Here is a 17,825-nt window from a genome sequence, read left to right on the forward strand (position 1 = left end):
CAGTAGAGTTGGCTTCTTATCGGCTACGGGATTTAGCAGTTCTCTGGTATGATAGTTGGGAGAGATCCAGGGGTCCGAACCCTCCTCCAGCTGTGTGGAAGGAATTTTCTGAGGCCTTTCTTCGTCACTACTTGCCAGTTGAGATACGACGAGCTAGAGCTGATAAGTTCTTGAACCTTAGACAAGGTAATATGAGTGTGCGAGAGTACAGTATGCAGTTTGATTCTTTGGCAAGGTATGCTCCCCATATGGTGGCCGAGATGAGTGATAGGGTGCATATGTTCGTGAATGGGTTGGGACCACATCTAATAAATGAGTGTACGACAGCCTCCTTGGTGGAGGGCATGGATATTTCTCGTATTCAAGCTTATGCCCAGACCCTAGAGGATCGTAAGCGCCAGCAGAGGGCAGTTAGGGAGCAGGATAGAGGCCAGCATAAGAGGGCGAGATTTGCAGGGTATTCTGATGACTTCAGAGGCCGCATCAGGCCACAGTTTTCGAGGAGTTCGGCGCCACCTGTAGCTAGTGCTCCTCCACAGTTTCAGAGGCCTCGATATGATCGATCCTATTCTGGTCCAGGTCAGAGTTCGCGGGCATCTGGCTCGCAACATCACAGGGATACTAGTCAGATGAGACCCCCAACACCACATTGTGATCAGTGCGGCAAGGCCCACTTTGGACTGTGTCGTCGAGGTTCTGATGCATGCTATTCGTGCGGGCAGCCTGGCCATATGATGCGGGATTGTCCTAATAGAGGAGGTGATGGTATGGCTCAGCCGACTGGATCTGTGTCTGGTTCTTCCTCATCAGTTCGACCTCCAGCACGGGGTTTTCAGCAGTCGACAGGTCGTGGTAGGGGTAGAGGTGCAGTGCCGAGTTCGAGTGGTGCTCAAAATCGAACCTATGCTCTAGTAGGTCGACAGGATCTCGAGTCGTCTCCAGATGTTGTTACAGGTATTATATCTGTATTTTCTTATGATGTATATGCGCTGATTGATCCGGGATCTACATTATCATATGTTACACCCTTTGTGGCTAATAAGTTTGGCATTGAACCTGAATTGATAAGTAAACCCCTCGCGGTATCTACTCCGATAGGAGATTCTGTGATTGCTAGAAGGGTATATAGAGGTTGCACTGTGATGATTTGTAGTCGTCAAACCTCGGCAAATTTATTTGAGTTAGAAATGGTTGATTTTGATGTGATAATGGGAATGGACTGGTTGGCCTCATGCTATGCAAATGTTGACTGTCGTACGAAGATGGTTAGGTTCCAATTTCCGGGTGAACCCGTCATTGAATGGAAAGGGAACATTGCTACACCGAAAGGTAGGTTTATTTCCTATCTTAAGGCAAGGAAAATGATCTCAAAAGGTTACATTTATCATCTCGTTCGCGTTAGGGATGCGGAGGCGAAACCGCCTACTTTACAATCAATCCCTGTGGTTAACGAATTCCCAGATGTTTTCCCAGATGAACTCCCGGGCCTTCCTCCTGAAAGGGAGATTGAGTTTAGCATTGATGTGTTGCCTGACACTCAACCGATCTCTATTCCTCCATACAGAATGGCCCCGGCAGAGTTGCGAGAGTTGAAGGTGCAGTTGAAGGACTTGCTGGATAAGGGCTTTATTAGGCCTAGCACTTCACCTTGGGGTGCACCAGTCCTATTCGTGCGGAAGAAAGACGGGTCGTTACGGATGTGTATCGACTATCGACAGTTGAATAAGTCTACTATAAAGAACAAGTATCCACTTCCAAGAATTGATGACCTGTTTGACCAACTCCAGGGTGCCAAGTATTTCTCTAAGATTGATTTACGTTCAGGGTATCATCAGGTGAGGGTTAGGGAGAAGGATATTCCAAAGACGGCCTTCCGGACAAGATATGGGCACTTTGAGTTCTTGGTGATGTCGTTCGGGCTAACAAATGCCCCAGCAGCTTTTATGGATCTCATGAATACTATATTCAGGCCCTATCTTGATGTGTTCGTGATTGTATTCATTGATGACATTCTAGTGTATTCTCGTTCGGAGGTGGAACATGCGGGCCACTTGCGGATAGTATTACAGACGCTTCAGGATCGTAAGTTATATGCTAAGCTCTCCAAATGTGAATTCTGGCTGAACTCAGTAGCATTCCTTGGCCATGTGATATCTGATGAGGGTATTAGTGTCGACACTCAGAAGATCGATGCAGTAAAGAATTGGCCGAGACCTACAACACCATCAGAAGTCCGCAGCTTCCTAGGGCTAGCAGGATATTATAGGCGGTTTGTAGAAGGATTTTCCTCTATATCATCACCATTGACTAAGTTAACACAAAAAGCTACCAAATTCCAGTGGTCTGACACTTGTGAACGTAGTTTTCAGGAGTTGAAGAATCGATTGACATCTGCACCAGTGCTCACTCTTCCTGAAGGAACAGAAGGTTATGTGGTATATTGTGATGCCTCAGGTATAGGTTTGGGGTGCGTATTGATGCAGCATGGGAATGTGATTGCTTATGCATCAAGACAATTGAAGAAGCATGAAAAGAATTATCCAACCCATGATTTGGAATTGGCTGCAGTAATATATGCTTTGAAGATATGGCGGCACTACTTATACGGCGTCCATGTTGACATCTACACAGATCACAAGAGTTTACAATACATCTTCAAGCAGAAAGAGTTGAATTTGAGGCAGCGTAGGTGGCTTGAATTATTGAAAGACTACGACGTCGAGATATTGTATCATCCCGGTAAAGCCAATGTTGTGGCAGACGCTCTCAGCCGTAAATCAATGGGAAGCTTAGTACATATTGAGGCAGGTAGATGGGGGTTGATTAAAGAGCTTCATCAGCTAGCCAATATGAGAATCAGATTGTTAGACTCTGATGACGGAGGTGTTACTGTACAGAATACATCAGAATCATCTTTGGTAGCCGAGGTAAAAGCACGACAATATGAAGATCCTATCTTAGTACGATTAAGAGAAAGCATTCAACAGTGTAAAAGTATGGCTTTTGGGATCGGAAAAGACGGGGCACTGAGATACCAGAGCCGATTGTGTGTGCCTAATGTGGCAGGGTTGCGAGAGAAGATTATGAATGAGATTCATCAATCCCGATATTCCATCCATCCCGGCTCGACAAAGATGTATCATGATGTCAAGGAGCAGTATTGGTGGGATAATATGAAGAAGTCTATTGCTGAATTTGTAGCCCAGTGTCCCAATTGTCAACAAGTAAAGATAGAACATCAGAAACCCGGTGGATTGCTTCAAAATATAGAGATTCCGACCTGGAAGTGGGAGGTGATTAATATGGACTTCATTATTGGATTACCTCGCTCTTATCATAAGTTTGACTCCATCTGGGTGATAATTGATCGACTTACAAAATGTGCCCATTTTCTGCCAGTGAAGACAACTTACGCGGCTGAAGATTATGCAAAGTTGTATATCAAGGAGATTGTTAGGCTTCATGGTGTGCCCATATCTATTATATCAGACCGAGGAGCTCAATTTACGGCTAACTTTTGGAGGTCTTTCCAGAAGGGTTTAGGCACACAAGTAAATCTCAGCACTGCATTTCATCCGCAGACTGACGGACAGGCTGAACGTACCATTCAGACACTGGAAGATATGCTACGAGCATGTGTTCTAGATTTTAAGGGGAATTGGGATGATCATCTTCCACTCATAGAATTCGCCTATAACAATAGCTACCATTCCAGTATTAAAATGGCCCCATATGAGGCACTATACGGGAGGAGATGTAGATCACCAGTTGGATGGTTCGAAGTCGGTGAAACAGAATTATATGGGCCAGATTTGATTCACCAAGCTATTGAGAAGGTGAAAGTGATACAGGAGCGATTGAGGACGGCACAAAGCAGGCAAAAATCTTATTCTGATGTCCGACGTCGTGATCTAGAGTTTGAGGTTGGTGATTGGGTTTTCCTGAGGATCTCACCAATGAAGGGTATTATGCGTTTTGGGAAGAAAGGTAAGCTGAGTCCAAGGTATATCGGGCCGTATAAAATTCTTCGACGGATTGGACAGGTTGCTTATGAGTTAGAATTGCCATCCGAATTGGAATTTGTCCACCCGGTATTCCATGTATCTATGTTGAGAAAATGTATTGGAGACCCTTCTCGAGTCGTCCCTATCAAAGATGTACAAGTTACAGAGGACCTATCATATGAAGAAGTGCCAGTGGCGATATTAGATCGGCAAGTCCGCAAGCTGAGAACAAAAGATGTAGCTTCCGTCAAAGTATTGTGGAGGAACAAAAATATGGAAGAAATGACATGGGAAGCAGAAAAGGAGATGAAGTCAAAATACCCTTACTTATTCCAGAATGAAGATAACAAGGATGCTGGTGGAAGACAGGATACATTGGAAGAAGAAACGGCTCTATGAGGTAAGCAATAATTTGAGAATACTCCTCCTTAATACAAAATGGTGATATGTAGATAATGTAAATACGCATAATGCTTTGTGTAGACTTGTGAAACCATATGTTGGGCTTAATTACTTGCAAGTTTTGCTAGTGACCATTTTATAGGGGAAAATTGATCGGAAATTTCCATTGGAATCCACGATGATTTAAACTCCCCATAAACCCTTACATTCGAGGACGAATGTTCCTAAGGGGGGGAGGGTGTTACAACCCATATCCACATGTGTTAGTTCATGCCATATATTAGTTAACATAAATCCAAGAAAGAATTATCTTTGAGATGATAAGAAGTCAATCCTATTGGTCTTAAGTGATACAAGAGTGTATAAGGGTGATTAACCAGTATTAGAAGTTAAACGAATCAAGGATGTTGTAACTCGTATTTTCAGGTAATCTAGTGGTGCTTAATACACTCAAGAGGTCATTTATTAAGGTATTTTAATCATATAATATCCGTATCATAAGTCTTGAAGTCAAACGAGTTATGAAACAAAAGTCGACAAAAGTTGTCGCAACTTAGGTTCATAATTTTACTTAAACATTAGGTCAAATGTTTCTAATCTTTTCTCATAATTTACAAGGAATTACGGGGTGATCTACCCACCAAATTAAATATCTATGAGTCTAGTTTCCAACGCATTAAACCGTTCATCGATACGATCTCGGAGTAGAGAGATATTCGCGTTTTCGCGAGACTGCGCCAAGCACCTCTCTATGGGGCCCACTAAGTCGGTTTAAGATATTTGGACCTATATAGGATGACTACAACCCGTTTTAAGTCATTTCTTTTCACTATTTTCAGACCTTAGAACCCTAGGAACATCCTCTCAAGGTTCTCTCAAGATTCAAGACCCAAACAAAGGGCAAACAACACAAATCAAGTGTCGGGAATTCCGTGGCGCTAGTAAGTCTCTTGTTCTTCTTGTTGTTGCTCATTTTTGTGTCGTTCCAGCCCGTGTGGGAGGTTGTTTTAAAGGGTTTATGTTCTGTAAATACTCCCTCATGTTCTTAATATCAATCCTAGGTGATTTCAAGCCTTCTAAAGTGATTCTAGTGCCGAAAAACACTAATTGATCGCTAGTTTCATTTTTTTTGTTGTGTGGCAGCATTGGAGGGATATTTCATGGAAATTTAAGGTCAAATTGGAGTTGTTCTTTCTGTATAAAGGTAAGGAACCTCTTACTCTATATGTATTTAAGATTATCCAAGTTGCGGCTAAGCCATTGAAGCTAGAACTTGTGAGATATATATCGAAAGGTTTGGTAGTAATGTTATTGTTTTGTGGACTGTTTTGCGTTGTTGTTGGGCTGCGTATTTTACTACTATCTTGTGGAGTTTTGGAGGAGGAAGGGTGTGGGGAAACACCATATATATGTAGGGTTATGGGCTGATAGTTATTCGTAACATTTCCAGATTGTTTGACACGACTATGGTGGTCGTCGTATGTATGGAGTGATTAGGCTGTGTGTGGACTATATTGGGAGGCTCAATATGTTTATTATTGATGTTGTTTGGGCTGTTTGGTGACTATTTTGAATGGTGTGAGGTCATATATATAGGGGAGGTGCTGCCCGTTTCATCGTAAAATAGGTTGTGGTCGATACATAATAGTTATGACGCTTAAATGATAACGATAGTATCGTTTCTCTTATTGTAGACTAAGGAGTTTTGACAATTGCATAGCTTGAGATTGGGGAAGTATATACAAGGTATGTGAGGCTATCCCTTTCCTTCTTTTGCACGACTCCGATTGTACATAATGTAATGAACGAGCTTCCAAAGATACTCTACTCTTAGAAGCTAGCAGTACTTACATTGTTTTCCCTCTTATAGAACGATTGATGTTAATGTTGCTTCTCTTATTCTTATGTTATCAATGTTATTGGTACTTCCTGATTCTTATAAGGTTCATAGTGAAGAGTTAGTCCTAATAACGTGTACAGAGGATACCGACCTTACGTCACTCCGAAAGGTTTAGAATGTGATTCCATGAGTCGAGCATGCATTATATATATGTATCTATTTTACTCTACCGAGCCACGCTATAGTTGGCCGGGTACGGCACCTATTGTGCAACCACTGATCAGTTGGGTTTTACCGAGCTCCACGTGGCCGGGTACGATTCTACCGAGCCTATTATGGCCGGGTACGATATGATGATAATGATGCCCACAGAGGCGAATGCTTTAAAGGTTTATGTATTTATACATATGTATCATGCATTTCATGTAAGTAGCCCTCAGAGGTACTAAGATGTTACAGGTTGTATATTCTCTATCCTTGCTTACATTACTGATCGTATTTATGGTTCATTGCCTTACATACTCAGTACTTTATTCGTACTGACGTCCTTTTATTTGTGGACGCTGCATGTCGTGCTGCAGGTCCTGATAGACAGACAGGTGCAGCTCCCCACCACAGTAGACTGTCCAGTTCAGCGGTGATTGGCGAGATCCCTTCTCCGGACTTGCCTTGGTCTTGGTATGCAATTTTTGTTATAGATATTATGGGTATGTCGGGGCCCTGTTCCGGCTATGTTGCAACACTTATGTTCTTTTAGAGGCTCATAGACAGGTGTCGGCTCATGTATAGTTTGGTATGCCTTGTCGGCTAGTTTGTGTTGTATAGTCTTTCATAGTAGCGTGGTAGCTCATACCTTATATGTAGTTTCTTGATTGTCTGATCATCCCCTGCTATGTATATTCATGCCGTCATATTTTATTGATGGTTGACCATGATCTAGGTCTACCATTTATATTGATCTCGTCAGCCCTAAAAGATAATAATGAAGGTTAGATGAAATGTGCGTTGGTGCTCGGCAAGTGTGGTCGGGTGCTAGTCATGGCCCTTCAGTTTGGGTCGTGACATTAACCCTGCACTGCATCAAATATTCCTACACACATATCATAACCAGTTAGTTCAAAAACAAATCCTATACTAAGAAGAAAATCAAAAAAGAAGAAAAACACATGGGTTGCCTCCCAAGAAGCGCCTGATTTAACGTCGCGACACGATGCAGGTTACTATCAATCACTTGAGATGGATCATTGCCACCACGTGGATATCATCAAATTTACCAAGATAGTGCTTCACTCTATGCACATTAACTTTGAAGATCTCACCATTTTTGTTTTTCAAATCAAGAGCACCAAACGAAGTCACAAGCACCACCTCAAAAGGTCCACTCCATTTTGACTTAAGCTTTCCCGAAAACAGTCGTAACCGGGAGTTGAATAAAAGAACCAAATCAACCACTTTGAATTCATTGCTACGGGTATACTTGTCATGTAGGTACTTTATCTTGTCCTTATACAAGGATGATTTGGAATAGGCATGAAACCGGAACTCATCAAGCTCAGTGAGTTGCTCCACTCGGAGATTTTCTGCAACATCCCATTCAAGATTCAACTTTCTCAAGGCCCACATGTCCTTGTGCTCTAACTCAACTAGGAGATGGAAAACTTTCCCAAACACCAACTGGTACGGAGACATACCAATCGAAGTCTTGTAAGCAGTCATGTACGCCCATAAAACATCATCCAGTTTCTTTGATCAGTCAGTCCTATTTGCATTAACCGTCTTTGACAATATGCTCTTGATCTCCCTGTTGGAGACCTCAACTTGCCCACTAGCTTGAGGATGTTAGGGGGTAGAATTGACACCATACGTTGCAAGCAAAGTGTCAAATGCCTTATTGCAGAAATGAGACCCCTCATCACTGATGATTGCTCTAGGAGTGCCAAACCGAGAAAAGATACTCTTCTTGAGAAAAGCCACAACACTCTGGGCCTCGTTGTTGGGTAAAACATGGACTCAACCCACTTGGAAATATAATCAACGGCCACCAGAATGTACGTGTTACCACAAGAACTTACAAATGGACCCATGAAGTCAATGCCCACACATCAAATATGTCAACCTCAAGAATAGTGGTGAGAGGCATCTCATCCTTCTTTGAAATTCCACCTACTCTCTGACACTCATGACATCACTTCACAAGTTCACTCGCATCCTTGTATAATGTAGGACAATAAAAACCACAACTAAACACCTTTGAAGCTATCCTCGCCCACCATGATGACCACCGTAGGGAGAGGAATGACAAGCATCCAGAATACTCATTTGCTCCTCTTCCGAAACACATCTTCGGATCACACCATCATTACAGATTTTGAACAAGTAAGGCTCATCCTAGTAGAAGCCCAAGCTATCCCACTTAAGCTTCTTCCTTTGGTTAGAAGAGAGCTCACACGAAACAATACTGGTCACAAGAAAGTTGGCAACATCCGCAAACCAAGGCATGCTATTCACAGATACAGAGAGGAGTTGCTCATCAGGAAAAGACATTAATTTCGAGGCCATCAGGGGTCCTCCCCTCCTCCTCCAAGTGGGACAAGTGGTCTGTCACTTGGTTTTCACACCCTTTTCTATCAACAATATCAAGGTCAAATTCTTGAAGCAATAGAACCAATCTCATCAACCGAGCCTTCGAATCCTTCTTTGTTATCAAGTAGCGGAGTGCTGCACGGTTAGTATGAACTATCACCTTGGCACCCATGAGATAAGGCCTAAACTTCTCCATTGCAAACACGATTGCTAGCAACTCTTTTTCTATCACCATGTAATTCACTTGAGCATCATTCATTCTTTTGCTTGCATAATACACCAGGTGAAATATCTTGTTTACTCTTTGACCCAAGACCGCTCTTACCGCAACATCGCTTGTGTCACCCATGAGCTCAAAAGGTAAGCTCTAATTGGGTGCAGTAATAATGGGAGTGGTTGTCAATTTGTACTTGATAAGTTCAAAAGCTTTCATATATTCCTCATTAAATACAAACTTGGCATCCTTTTCCAATAATTGGTACAAAGGATTCACTACCTTAGAAAAATCTTTGATAAATCTTCGGTAAAACCCCGCATACCCAAGAAAATTCCTAACCCCCTTGACTGAAGTAGGAGGAGGTAGCTTTGAGATCACTTCAATTTTAGCCTTGTCCACCTTTATACCGTGCTTGAAGATCCTATGGCCGAGGATAATGCCCTCTTCGATCATAAAGTGACATTTTTTCCAGTTAAGCACAAGATTTATCTCTTCACACCGGGCCAACACCTTGTCAAGATTCTTCAAACACTCATCAAAGTAGCCACCCACGACACTGAAATCATCCATGAACACTTCCAAGAAGTCCTCCCCCATACGGACACGTGAAGGTGGTTTTCTCCTGATCTTCCGGAGCAATCAAAATCTATTGTAACCGGAGTACTCATCTAAGAAACAGTAGAAGGTACGCCTAGAAAGTCTATCTAGCATCTAGTCAAGAAAGGGAAATGGAAAGTGATCCTTGCGGGTCATTTTATTCAGCTTGCGGTAGTCCATGCACACCCTCCATCCGGTGACAGTCCTGGTGGGAATCAACTCATTTTTCTCATTGGTAACCACAATCATACCACCCTTCTTCAGCACATATTGCACCGGTGAAGTCCAAGAACTATCCGAGATGGGGTACACAACCCCTGTATCTAACCATTTGATCACCTCCTTTTTGACAACCTTTGCATAGCCTCGTTCAACCTCATTTGATGTTCCACGGAGGGTTTGGCATCATCTTCAAGTATAATCTTGTGCATGCAAAAGGCGGGGAGTAGTCCCGAATATCAGCTAGAGTCCATCCAATTGTCTTTTTCCTTATTTGGAGCACCTGCAGTGTTGCATCTACTTGCACATTAGTAAGACAAGACGAAAGAATAACTGGTGAAGTTGAACTAGGGCCTAAGAATTCGTACCTGAGATGTGAGGGAAAAGGCGTCAACTCCAAAATGGGAGGTTCTTCAATTGAGGGCTTTGTTGGTGGAGTTTTTCTATTCTCAAGATCCAAAAAGAGCTTTTGAGGCTCATAAGAGTAAGAGCCCATTCCATGAAAAGCATTGACAAACTTGTAAGGCCGCGTGAAATTTTTTGCTGAAAAATCCAAAATCTCGTAGTGCCAAGTTAGGAATGTGTGTTAAAACATCGTAACGGTTCGGACCCTTTGGATTGATCTGTGCATTAAGAAGTTAAGGAATTATGTTTTTCAAAAAAGCACGTTTCTGCGGTCCATTATGCGGTCGCATAATAGCTATGCAGACCGCATAATTGCCGCAGAGTAAGGTAGTTTGATGGTTAATTTTGAGGTCAACTATGCGACCAATTATGCGATCGCATAATCAATATGCGAGCCACATAGTCATCGTATAATCTCCTTAGAATTTTGCGAGAGGCAGTTTTGTGGTGCATTATGCGACCACAGAACATGTATGAGGACCGCATTCTTGTCACATACCCGGGCAGTTTGTTCAGGTTTTGGGGGCCATTTTTGCGGTCCCTTTTGCGGGCCGCATGTCCATTATGCGATCACATATGCGATCGTAGATTGTGTCGGGACTCCTATTTTCTAACTTTTAAAACCCGACCCCATCCCATTAAAAATACCCCATTAGACCCCTTTATGTTATTTTACTGCAAATAGAGTGAGAGAGGGAGTTCTAGAGGGAGAAAGTAACACTTACCAAGTCACTACAATCCTTGCCCAAATCTTTGAAGATTTTCACGTAAAATTTGCTAGACCTCCATCCTAAGAGGTAAGAACTTGTGCCCTAATATATGATTTCGAAATTTTTATTAAAATAAATGATTAACAACTGGGTTCATGGGTATAGGGGTTGTGCGCACGTAATTTTTTGCGCTATATGAAATACTCCTACAAATTAAAGAAATAAAGTTTTCCCAATTATTTGCAATTTTATAGATTTTTGTAGGAATTTGTGTTAATTATTTGCATTCTTTGTACATGCTTACTTTTATTAAAATCATTAAAAATACAAAAATATCGTGCGTTGCGTTTAGATTCTATTTCCATATTTTTAGGATTAATTAATTAGTTAGTTGCTTTATTAAAAAATGAATTCACAAAAATAGTTCATTTTTGCATTCTTAGCTTTTAATTTTGGATTATTAATTTTCTCTTTAATTTAGGATCAATTAGTTGTTATGTATTTTATAATTTGATAATTAATTTAATTTTACAACTTAGATTAATTTAGGGTTTAATTTGGGATCTTTATTAATTAAGAAAAAAGAAAAGAAAAGAAAAGCAAGAGAAAAGGGAAAAAAAAGAAGGAAATAAAAGAGGACTTAATTTAATGTGTTGAGTTTGGGCCAGTTACACCCGGATTTCCCCCAAAACCCAAGCCCAAATGTGTAGTCTACCCGGTCCAGCCCACTCACACGGTTCAACATCCTTCAGCCTCTAAGACCTTGAAATGACGTAGTATGAGAGCAATACTATGTCGTTTTGAGTTCAAGTAGTTAAAAGTAATCCCGGCCCTTCAATTTTCCCTCATCCAATGGCCATGAAGGCTTCATCCCATTTACTTAAAAATGTCCAAACACCCTCAGAATAACCTAAGATGCCTGCCATCATCTCCTTCAAGCCTTACACTTCACCGCCGCAGGCCACCCACCGGAAATCGCCAGCGGTGGCGGTTGGTCCCAAAGTCCATCGAAAACTTGACCACGCAACCTCTTTTGTCCCCCATTCCAAATCTACTATTATCTTCCTCCAAAAATCATCCAACCTCTCCGAATTTCAAATCCGAGTTTGAAGAACATCCAACATTTTTGTTTTCTTTTTCCTTTCTGATTCCTTCCTCATCCGACCTCCCTTCGACGTTGGAAAATTCATGAATCTACTACCCTTATTGTGAGGAGGTGATTAAATATGGTCCTAATTGGGTTCAGAATGGCCGGATTTTGGGCGAGCAAGTAATCGACTTGCTTCTAACTTTCTTCGGGTCAACGTTTTTTCTTGACAAACTGGCTGGTACACTTCTCTTTCTTTTTCCATGACCTCGCCTGATATTAAGTTATGCCTAAAACTATTTTTAGTTCATAATAGCTTAACGATAGATTAATAATTGGTTTAATTGCATGTGTTAATGATTTGTTGTCTTTTGAGTGTCTCTTTTTCAAAACTTTTTTTTGGTCGTTTGATTCAGAGTGTGTTTGCTTAAGTCCTCGTTGAATTCATGTCCTATTACTGGGTGGGATTTCAATTTGGGCCTTGTAGTGCAGAAGCCCAAAAACAAAAAAGGGAGAGGGTTTAAGCATGCTGGCTGCATAGCCCAATTGTGGTATTTTCTGGAAAAAAACTAATAACAAGAGGTTAAAGAGTATTTAAGGGATTTTGAATTGAAAGAATCTTTCATAACCACTTAGGAAGGTTCTAGAAAAGTGGAAGAATAGGTTGCTTTATTAAATAGGTTTAAATGTTGGGTTTGAATGGAAAAAGAGAAAATTGGGGAAGGGGTAATAGTAAAGAAATAAAAACAAGTCTGCTGCCCTAAAACCCTCCTATAAGAGGCTCTTTTAATGATTGTTTAGGGCAGAGAAGGAGAAGATAAAAAATAGGGAAACAACTGGAAATTTCTTCTGAAAATATTCTGCTTGTTTTCAACCTTTCTACTTTTTGCTTCTTTTTTTCAAAAAGTTTTGGAGGAATTCTCCTTTCAATTTCTGGTTTTTTGAGTCAAGATATGACCTGATCTGAAGCTAGTGTTGATTATTACTGCTGCATCTTTGTTGCTGGTTCTATTGCTTCCTGTTGTCTCTTGTTGAGTTCAGAGATTTATTTCCTTATTTTGTTTGCTGTATCCAGATATGTATGTTGAACATCTCTTGGCTATCGAATCCTGAACAAGAAGCCTTGGATCATTTGCCTCTTCATTCTAAAATGTCATATTGACTATGTGGATTGACTTCAATATTTTGATTTTGTTCTTGTTTTCCTTACTTTGTGTTTCTATATTTCCTTTTAGCTAGATAGAATCTAGGTTTGAATGTATGTGGTAATTATCCCATTTTATGTAGGATTGAATGTTGTAAGGATTTTTGAAGTTTAGCTTGATTACATGATTGTTAAAGGGTGATGGCCAAATATGAACTGCACGTTGATGTTTTTTGGGGAATTACATGAGTATATGGGTTTCATTTTCTCAGGGATTTGATGTAAAGCTCCTTTTTAAATTAATGTCCTGTCAGTCATGAGTATCATGTTTTGCTTCTTTTACTTTAGCTATGATGGTGTCAAATTGCTAGGACTTAAGTAGTATGATACCAAAATGTTTAAATGGATGCCAATCAAGTTTGAATTTGTTTGAATAGGAATTCATGGGTTCATGTAATAGTTCAAGTCTATTTTCTCACTATGTGATTAATGCATGAGTATTGCTTTAGGAAAGGAAGATGTTATAAAGTTCGTCAAACGATTCACTTGTAATATTGCCATGCTTCAATCTGAGTGAAACCTTTTCATTGACTCGTTGCCTCTTAGGTCTGTTGCTATAAATTTGCTGTTCATTTATTATCTAGTTAAAAGTGTCATTTTGTTGCCATTGGACCTAAAGAACAGAACAAGGCTTTATAAAACTAAATAAGCTATAGGACAATAAAGATTTCCTTTGTTGTGGGCCAGCAGGGAGCTAGCTGGGCCCAACCCAATTCGAATGGAGTAGCCTGGTCCAAGCCAGGCTTGAAAGCGCCCAGTCTTTGTTGCTTTCATTTTGAGTTTGATGTCAAGCCCAACAGCGTTCAGCAATTGTGATTTTAAATGATGCGACAAGTTTCCTATTTGGGCCCAACGGTTCAGAAGTTTAAAAGCTTGCGCCGATTTTAAATACTTTAGTTGTAATCTAGCTTGTCATCAAACTTTGAATTAACCTTGAGAATGCATGAATCTCGTAGTTTGCTTTAGGCACGTATTTAAATCATCACAACTATGGTTCCCATGGCGTGGTTATGATACCTAATTTCAAATTAGTCTTAAATATCTGTAGTTCACTTAGTTGAAGGCTTTCCTTTAATAAAATTGAGGTGTGCCATACAATCACCTAGTCTATGGCCCTCACATCAATATCTTGACTAGTATAGAAAAATGCCTTGAACCCTCGTAGTTTACTTTAGGCGCGTTAGTTAAATAAATTATTATAGCTACGGGTACGGTTCCCGTAACGTAGTTGCGATGCTTAATTTCTAAAAAAATGGGGGTACATTTATGTGACCCGGCTATAATTTAATCTTGTCAATAAAGTAAATATATTGTAGATCGTATGTATGGTTCTCGTGACATGATTCGCAATATGTAATCGAATAATTAGTTGTATGACAATGGGATTATTAAAAGCGGGTTTAAAAAGGATAAAAATGCACATAGGTTTCAAGAATATTTTTAAAATCAGATAAATAGGCCAATAATAATAGTTGAGCGACCGTGGTAAAACCACGGAACCTGGAAATGCCTAACACTTTCTTCCAGGTTAACAAAATTCCTTATCCGAATTTCTGTGTTTTGCGGACTGAAAAAACAGAGTCAAACCTTCCTCAATTCGGGATTTTAAACCGGTGACTTGGGACACCAATAAATTATCCTAAGTGGCGACTCTGAAAAAAATAAATAAATAATCCTATTTCGATTGTCACTTAAATTGGAAAAACTCCCTTTATACCCCTCTCGGGGGTAGGAAAAAGGAGGTGTGACAGCTCTGACGACTCTGTTGGGGAGAAGAACCCAGAACTTCTCGTTCAGGGTTCAAAAATTCAAGCTTAGAACAATTGTTATATTTGGCTTTTATTTATTATCTGGTTTTATTACATGTTTGGGCCTAATATGCTAAATGCTGCTTTTTACCGCTTTGATACTATTTGAACTGTATATAAACTGCTACGAAACCCTTCTTTTCTCATCTTCGAGGAAGTGCATGCTGGCGTGACTTCTTTTCTGTTAGTGTCTTCCCTTAAATTAGAAAGAGGCTCGGACAAGTTACAAAGCCGGATGGCCTTTTGGTTCCCGGTACGTAGCCCCCCATCGGCTCGAGTTGTCCACTCGGGTACACAAGTCTAGAACAACATACCCAGGTTTTGAACCTAGAATAATTCAACCTCATGCCGGATCCCTAGTAGGAACGCTTATTTGCATCATGTGCATTTGACTTTGGGGACTCAACACAGGGGTTGGGTCCGTCTAGGACATGCGCACCCAAAAATAAAAGACCAACATGATGCATTTTTATGTGCTACCTGTGCATTTAATTTGTTTCGGACTGCATGTTGACTGGCTTCTAGATTAAGTGAGGAAAAGCAAAAAGAAAAACCAAGTGAGGGGTATGAGAGAGAATTTCATCCGTTGCCCAAAATCCGGTACCCAAAACATCCCGAAACTCTGCTGAAAATTTTTTAAAAAGAGAGAGAAAAAGAGTAGAAAAATTATTTCAAAGTGTTTCTATTTTTCAGTCGCGTCAAAACTGGTCGAACTACGCGGGTTTGGTTCTCACTGGATGTGGGATACGTAGGCAACCCTCATCGGGTCCAGCCCCGCATTTTGAAAATTTTGGAAAAAATATATGAAGCATCGTCATTTTGTCGTAAATAAAGTGGGTGATGTAGTTCTTGTCTAAATAGCCGAATGTCCCAACGGGACGCCGGAAGGCTGTTTTTGCAAGAATAGTCGCCCACTGTGTTTTGTCAATTTTGGCCATTTAGCGAACACAACCCTAAAAACTTCTATTTCAAAGTGCTGAAGGGCTGTATTCGCAAAAGTAGCCCTGATTTCTTGATTTTTGCAAAAAAAAAAACCTCTTTTGTCAGTTTTTCAAATAAGATTCACTTTGTCTTTAAACTAATCACCTTAATCTAGATGTGCAGAATGAGCACGAGTCAAAATTTGCCAATAAAGGTCATGATCAAGATTCCGTTGGAACTACACATGTGGTGGGAAGATTTAGGTGGGCAAGGACGAGATACGGTCAATCGTTACTTGGGGGACCCCACCGGTTTACTAAAGATCAGGCCCAGGGGATATATAATTAAAGCACTAGTAACATTTTGGGATCCTACTCACAATGTTTTGTATTTTTTGGACTTTGAACTTACACCCACTTTGGAGGAGATAGCGGGATATGATGGGAGTACCGATGGTCAAAGACACAAATACCTGGTCGCTCCAAGGGTCGTTACCCCTCACAAGTTTCTAGATTTGTTGAAATAAGCAGGGGGTCCAGTATGCAGATTTGGCGGCGGGGTTTTCCACTCTACGCTTCATATACCAGCGGTACAGACATGTAGGAGGGTTTGAAAATCTGGAAAGCATTATCTGCAGTAAAGGGAATCGACCAAAATGGGAAGAGCATAGATGTTTCGCCTTCATGGTAGCATTTTAGGGTCTTCTAGTGTTTCCCAAGAAGGACGAGAATATTGATCTGTGGGTAGCCGGAGTCGTCAACACTTTGATTACTAATGCTAAAAGCACCCTCGCACCTATGATAGTATCTGAAATATTCCGAGCTCTCACAGCTTGCAAAGACGAAGCAGATTATTTCGAAGGGTGCAATCTGTTGCTACAAATATGGATGATTGAGCATTTATGTCATCGCCCTCGATACATGAACTATGGGTCGACAGGAAAAAGTTGCATAGAGGAGTTTCATACAAGGGCCGACAGGTTTAAGATGCCGAAAGGGGTCGCTGATTGGATATCGTACCTCCGTTCCATAACTGCTGATAAAATAAAGTGGACGTTGGGTTGGCTTCCTGTTGATGAAATTATATACATGTCTGCCACCGGTCCTCACTTCCTCTTGATGGGTCTCAAAAGTATCCAGCCTTATGCCCCGTACCAGAATTTGAGACAGTTGGGAAGATGCCAAATAGTTCCAAAGGATGAAGACCTTAGCACTCATGCAGTCGAGATCCACTCTGATGGCCAATTTCATGAAGCGGCGGTTTGCCAGATCTGGAGTGAATGCCAGTACTTGACAGCAAACACCCGAGTGCATGATCTATCCAAGGGTGAAGTCTTATTCGGTTACCTCGCTTGGTATAAAAGAAGTGTTGAGTTTGGAAGACCAGCCAAAAGACCCCATCTTCAAGAATTTGTCGAAGCGTCACAGGTACAAAGGGATTGGTTGGCCAAAGAAAATGAGTATAGGGCCACTATATGCAGGATGGAAAAACAAGTCAGAGATCTTCAATTTGAGAATGGTTTACAAGCCGCTGCGGATGAGGGTGAAAAGAAAAGGCTAGCCAAAGAAAATGATGTCTTCCAAGCCCAAATCCAAGAGATGAAAATAGCCAATGAGAAGCTCGCCAGGAGTGAAAAGGATAAGAAACTTATACACAACCTTAGGCAAAAGGTAGGTGACTACGGATTTGACTTGGAAAAGGCTGAAGCCTAACTAGTATAGGCTCGAGCAAAGTTAGCTAAGAATGCAGAGGGACGGGCAAATTACGTTCGACATCTGAAGGAAAAGTACGATAAAGGAATCATGGGTCTGAAGAAAAGGGTCAATGC

General features: G+C 41.0%; 1 protein-coding gene across 1 annotated transcript; it reads right to left on the bottom strand.

The window, feature by feature from the left end:
* Positions 1-7,473: 7,473 nt before the first annotated feature.
* LOC138881927 (uncharacterized) lies at positions 7,474-7,962 on the bottom strand. The gene has a single exon (XM_070162232.1). It carries the CDS (start codon positions 7,960-7,962, stop codon positions 7,474-7,476), a length of 489 nt encoding a protein of 162 aa, XP_070018333.1.
* Positions 7,963-17,825: the final 9,863 nt, after the last annotated feature.

Source organism: Nicotiana sylvestris, chromosome 11 (assembly GCF_000393655.2).
Source record: "Nicotiana sylvestris chromosome 11, ASM39365v2, whole genome shotgun sequence".
Classification (NCBI taxonomy): domain Eukaryota; kingdom Viridiplantae; phylum Streptophyta; class Magnoliopsida; order Solanales; family Solanaceae; genus Nicotiana; species Nicotiana sylvestris.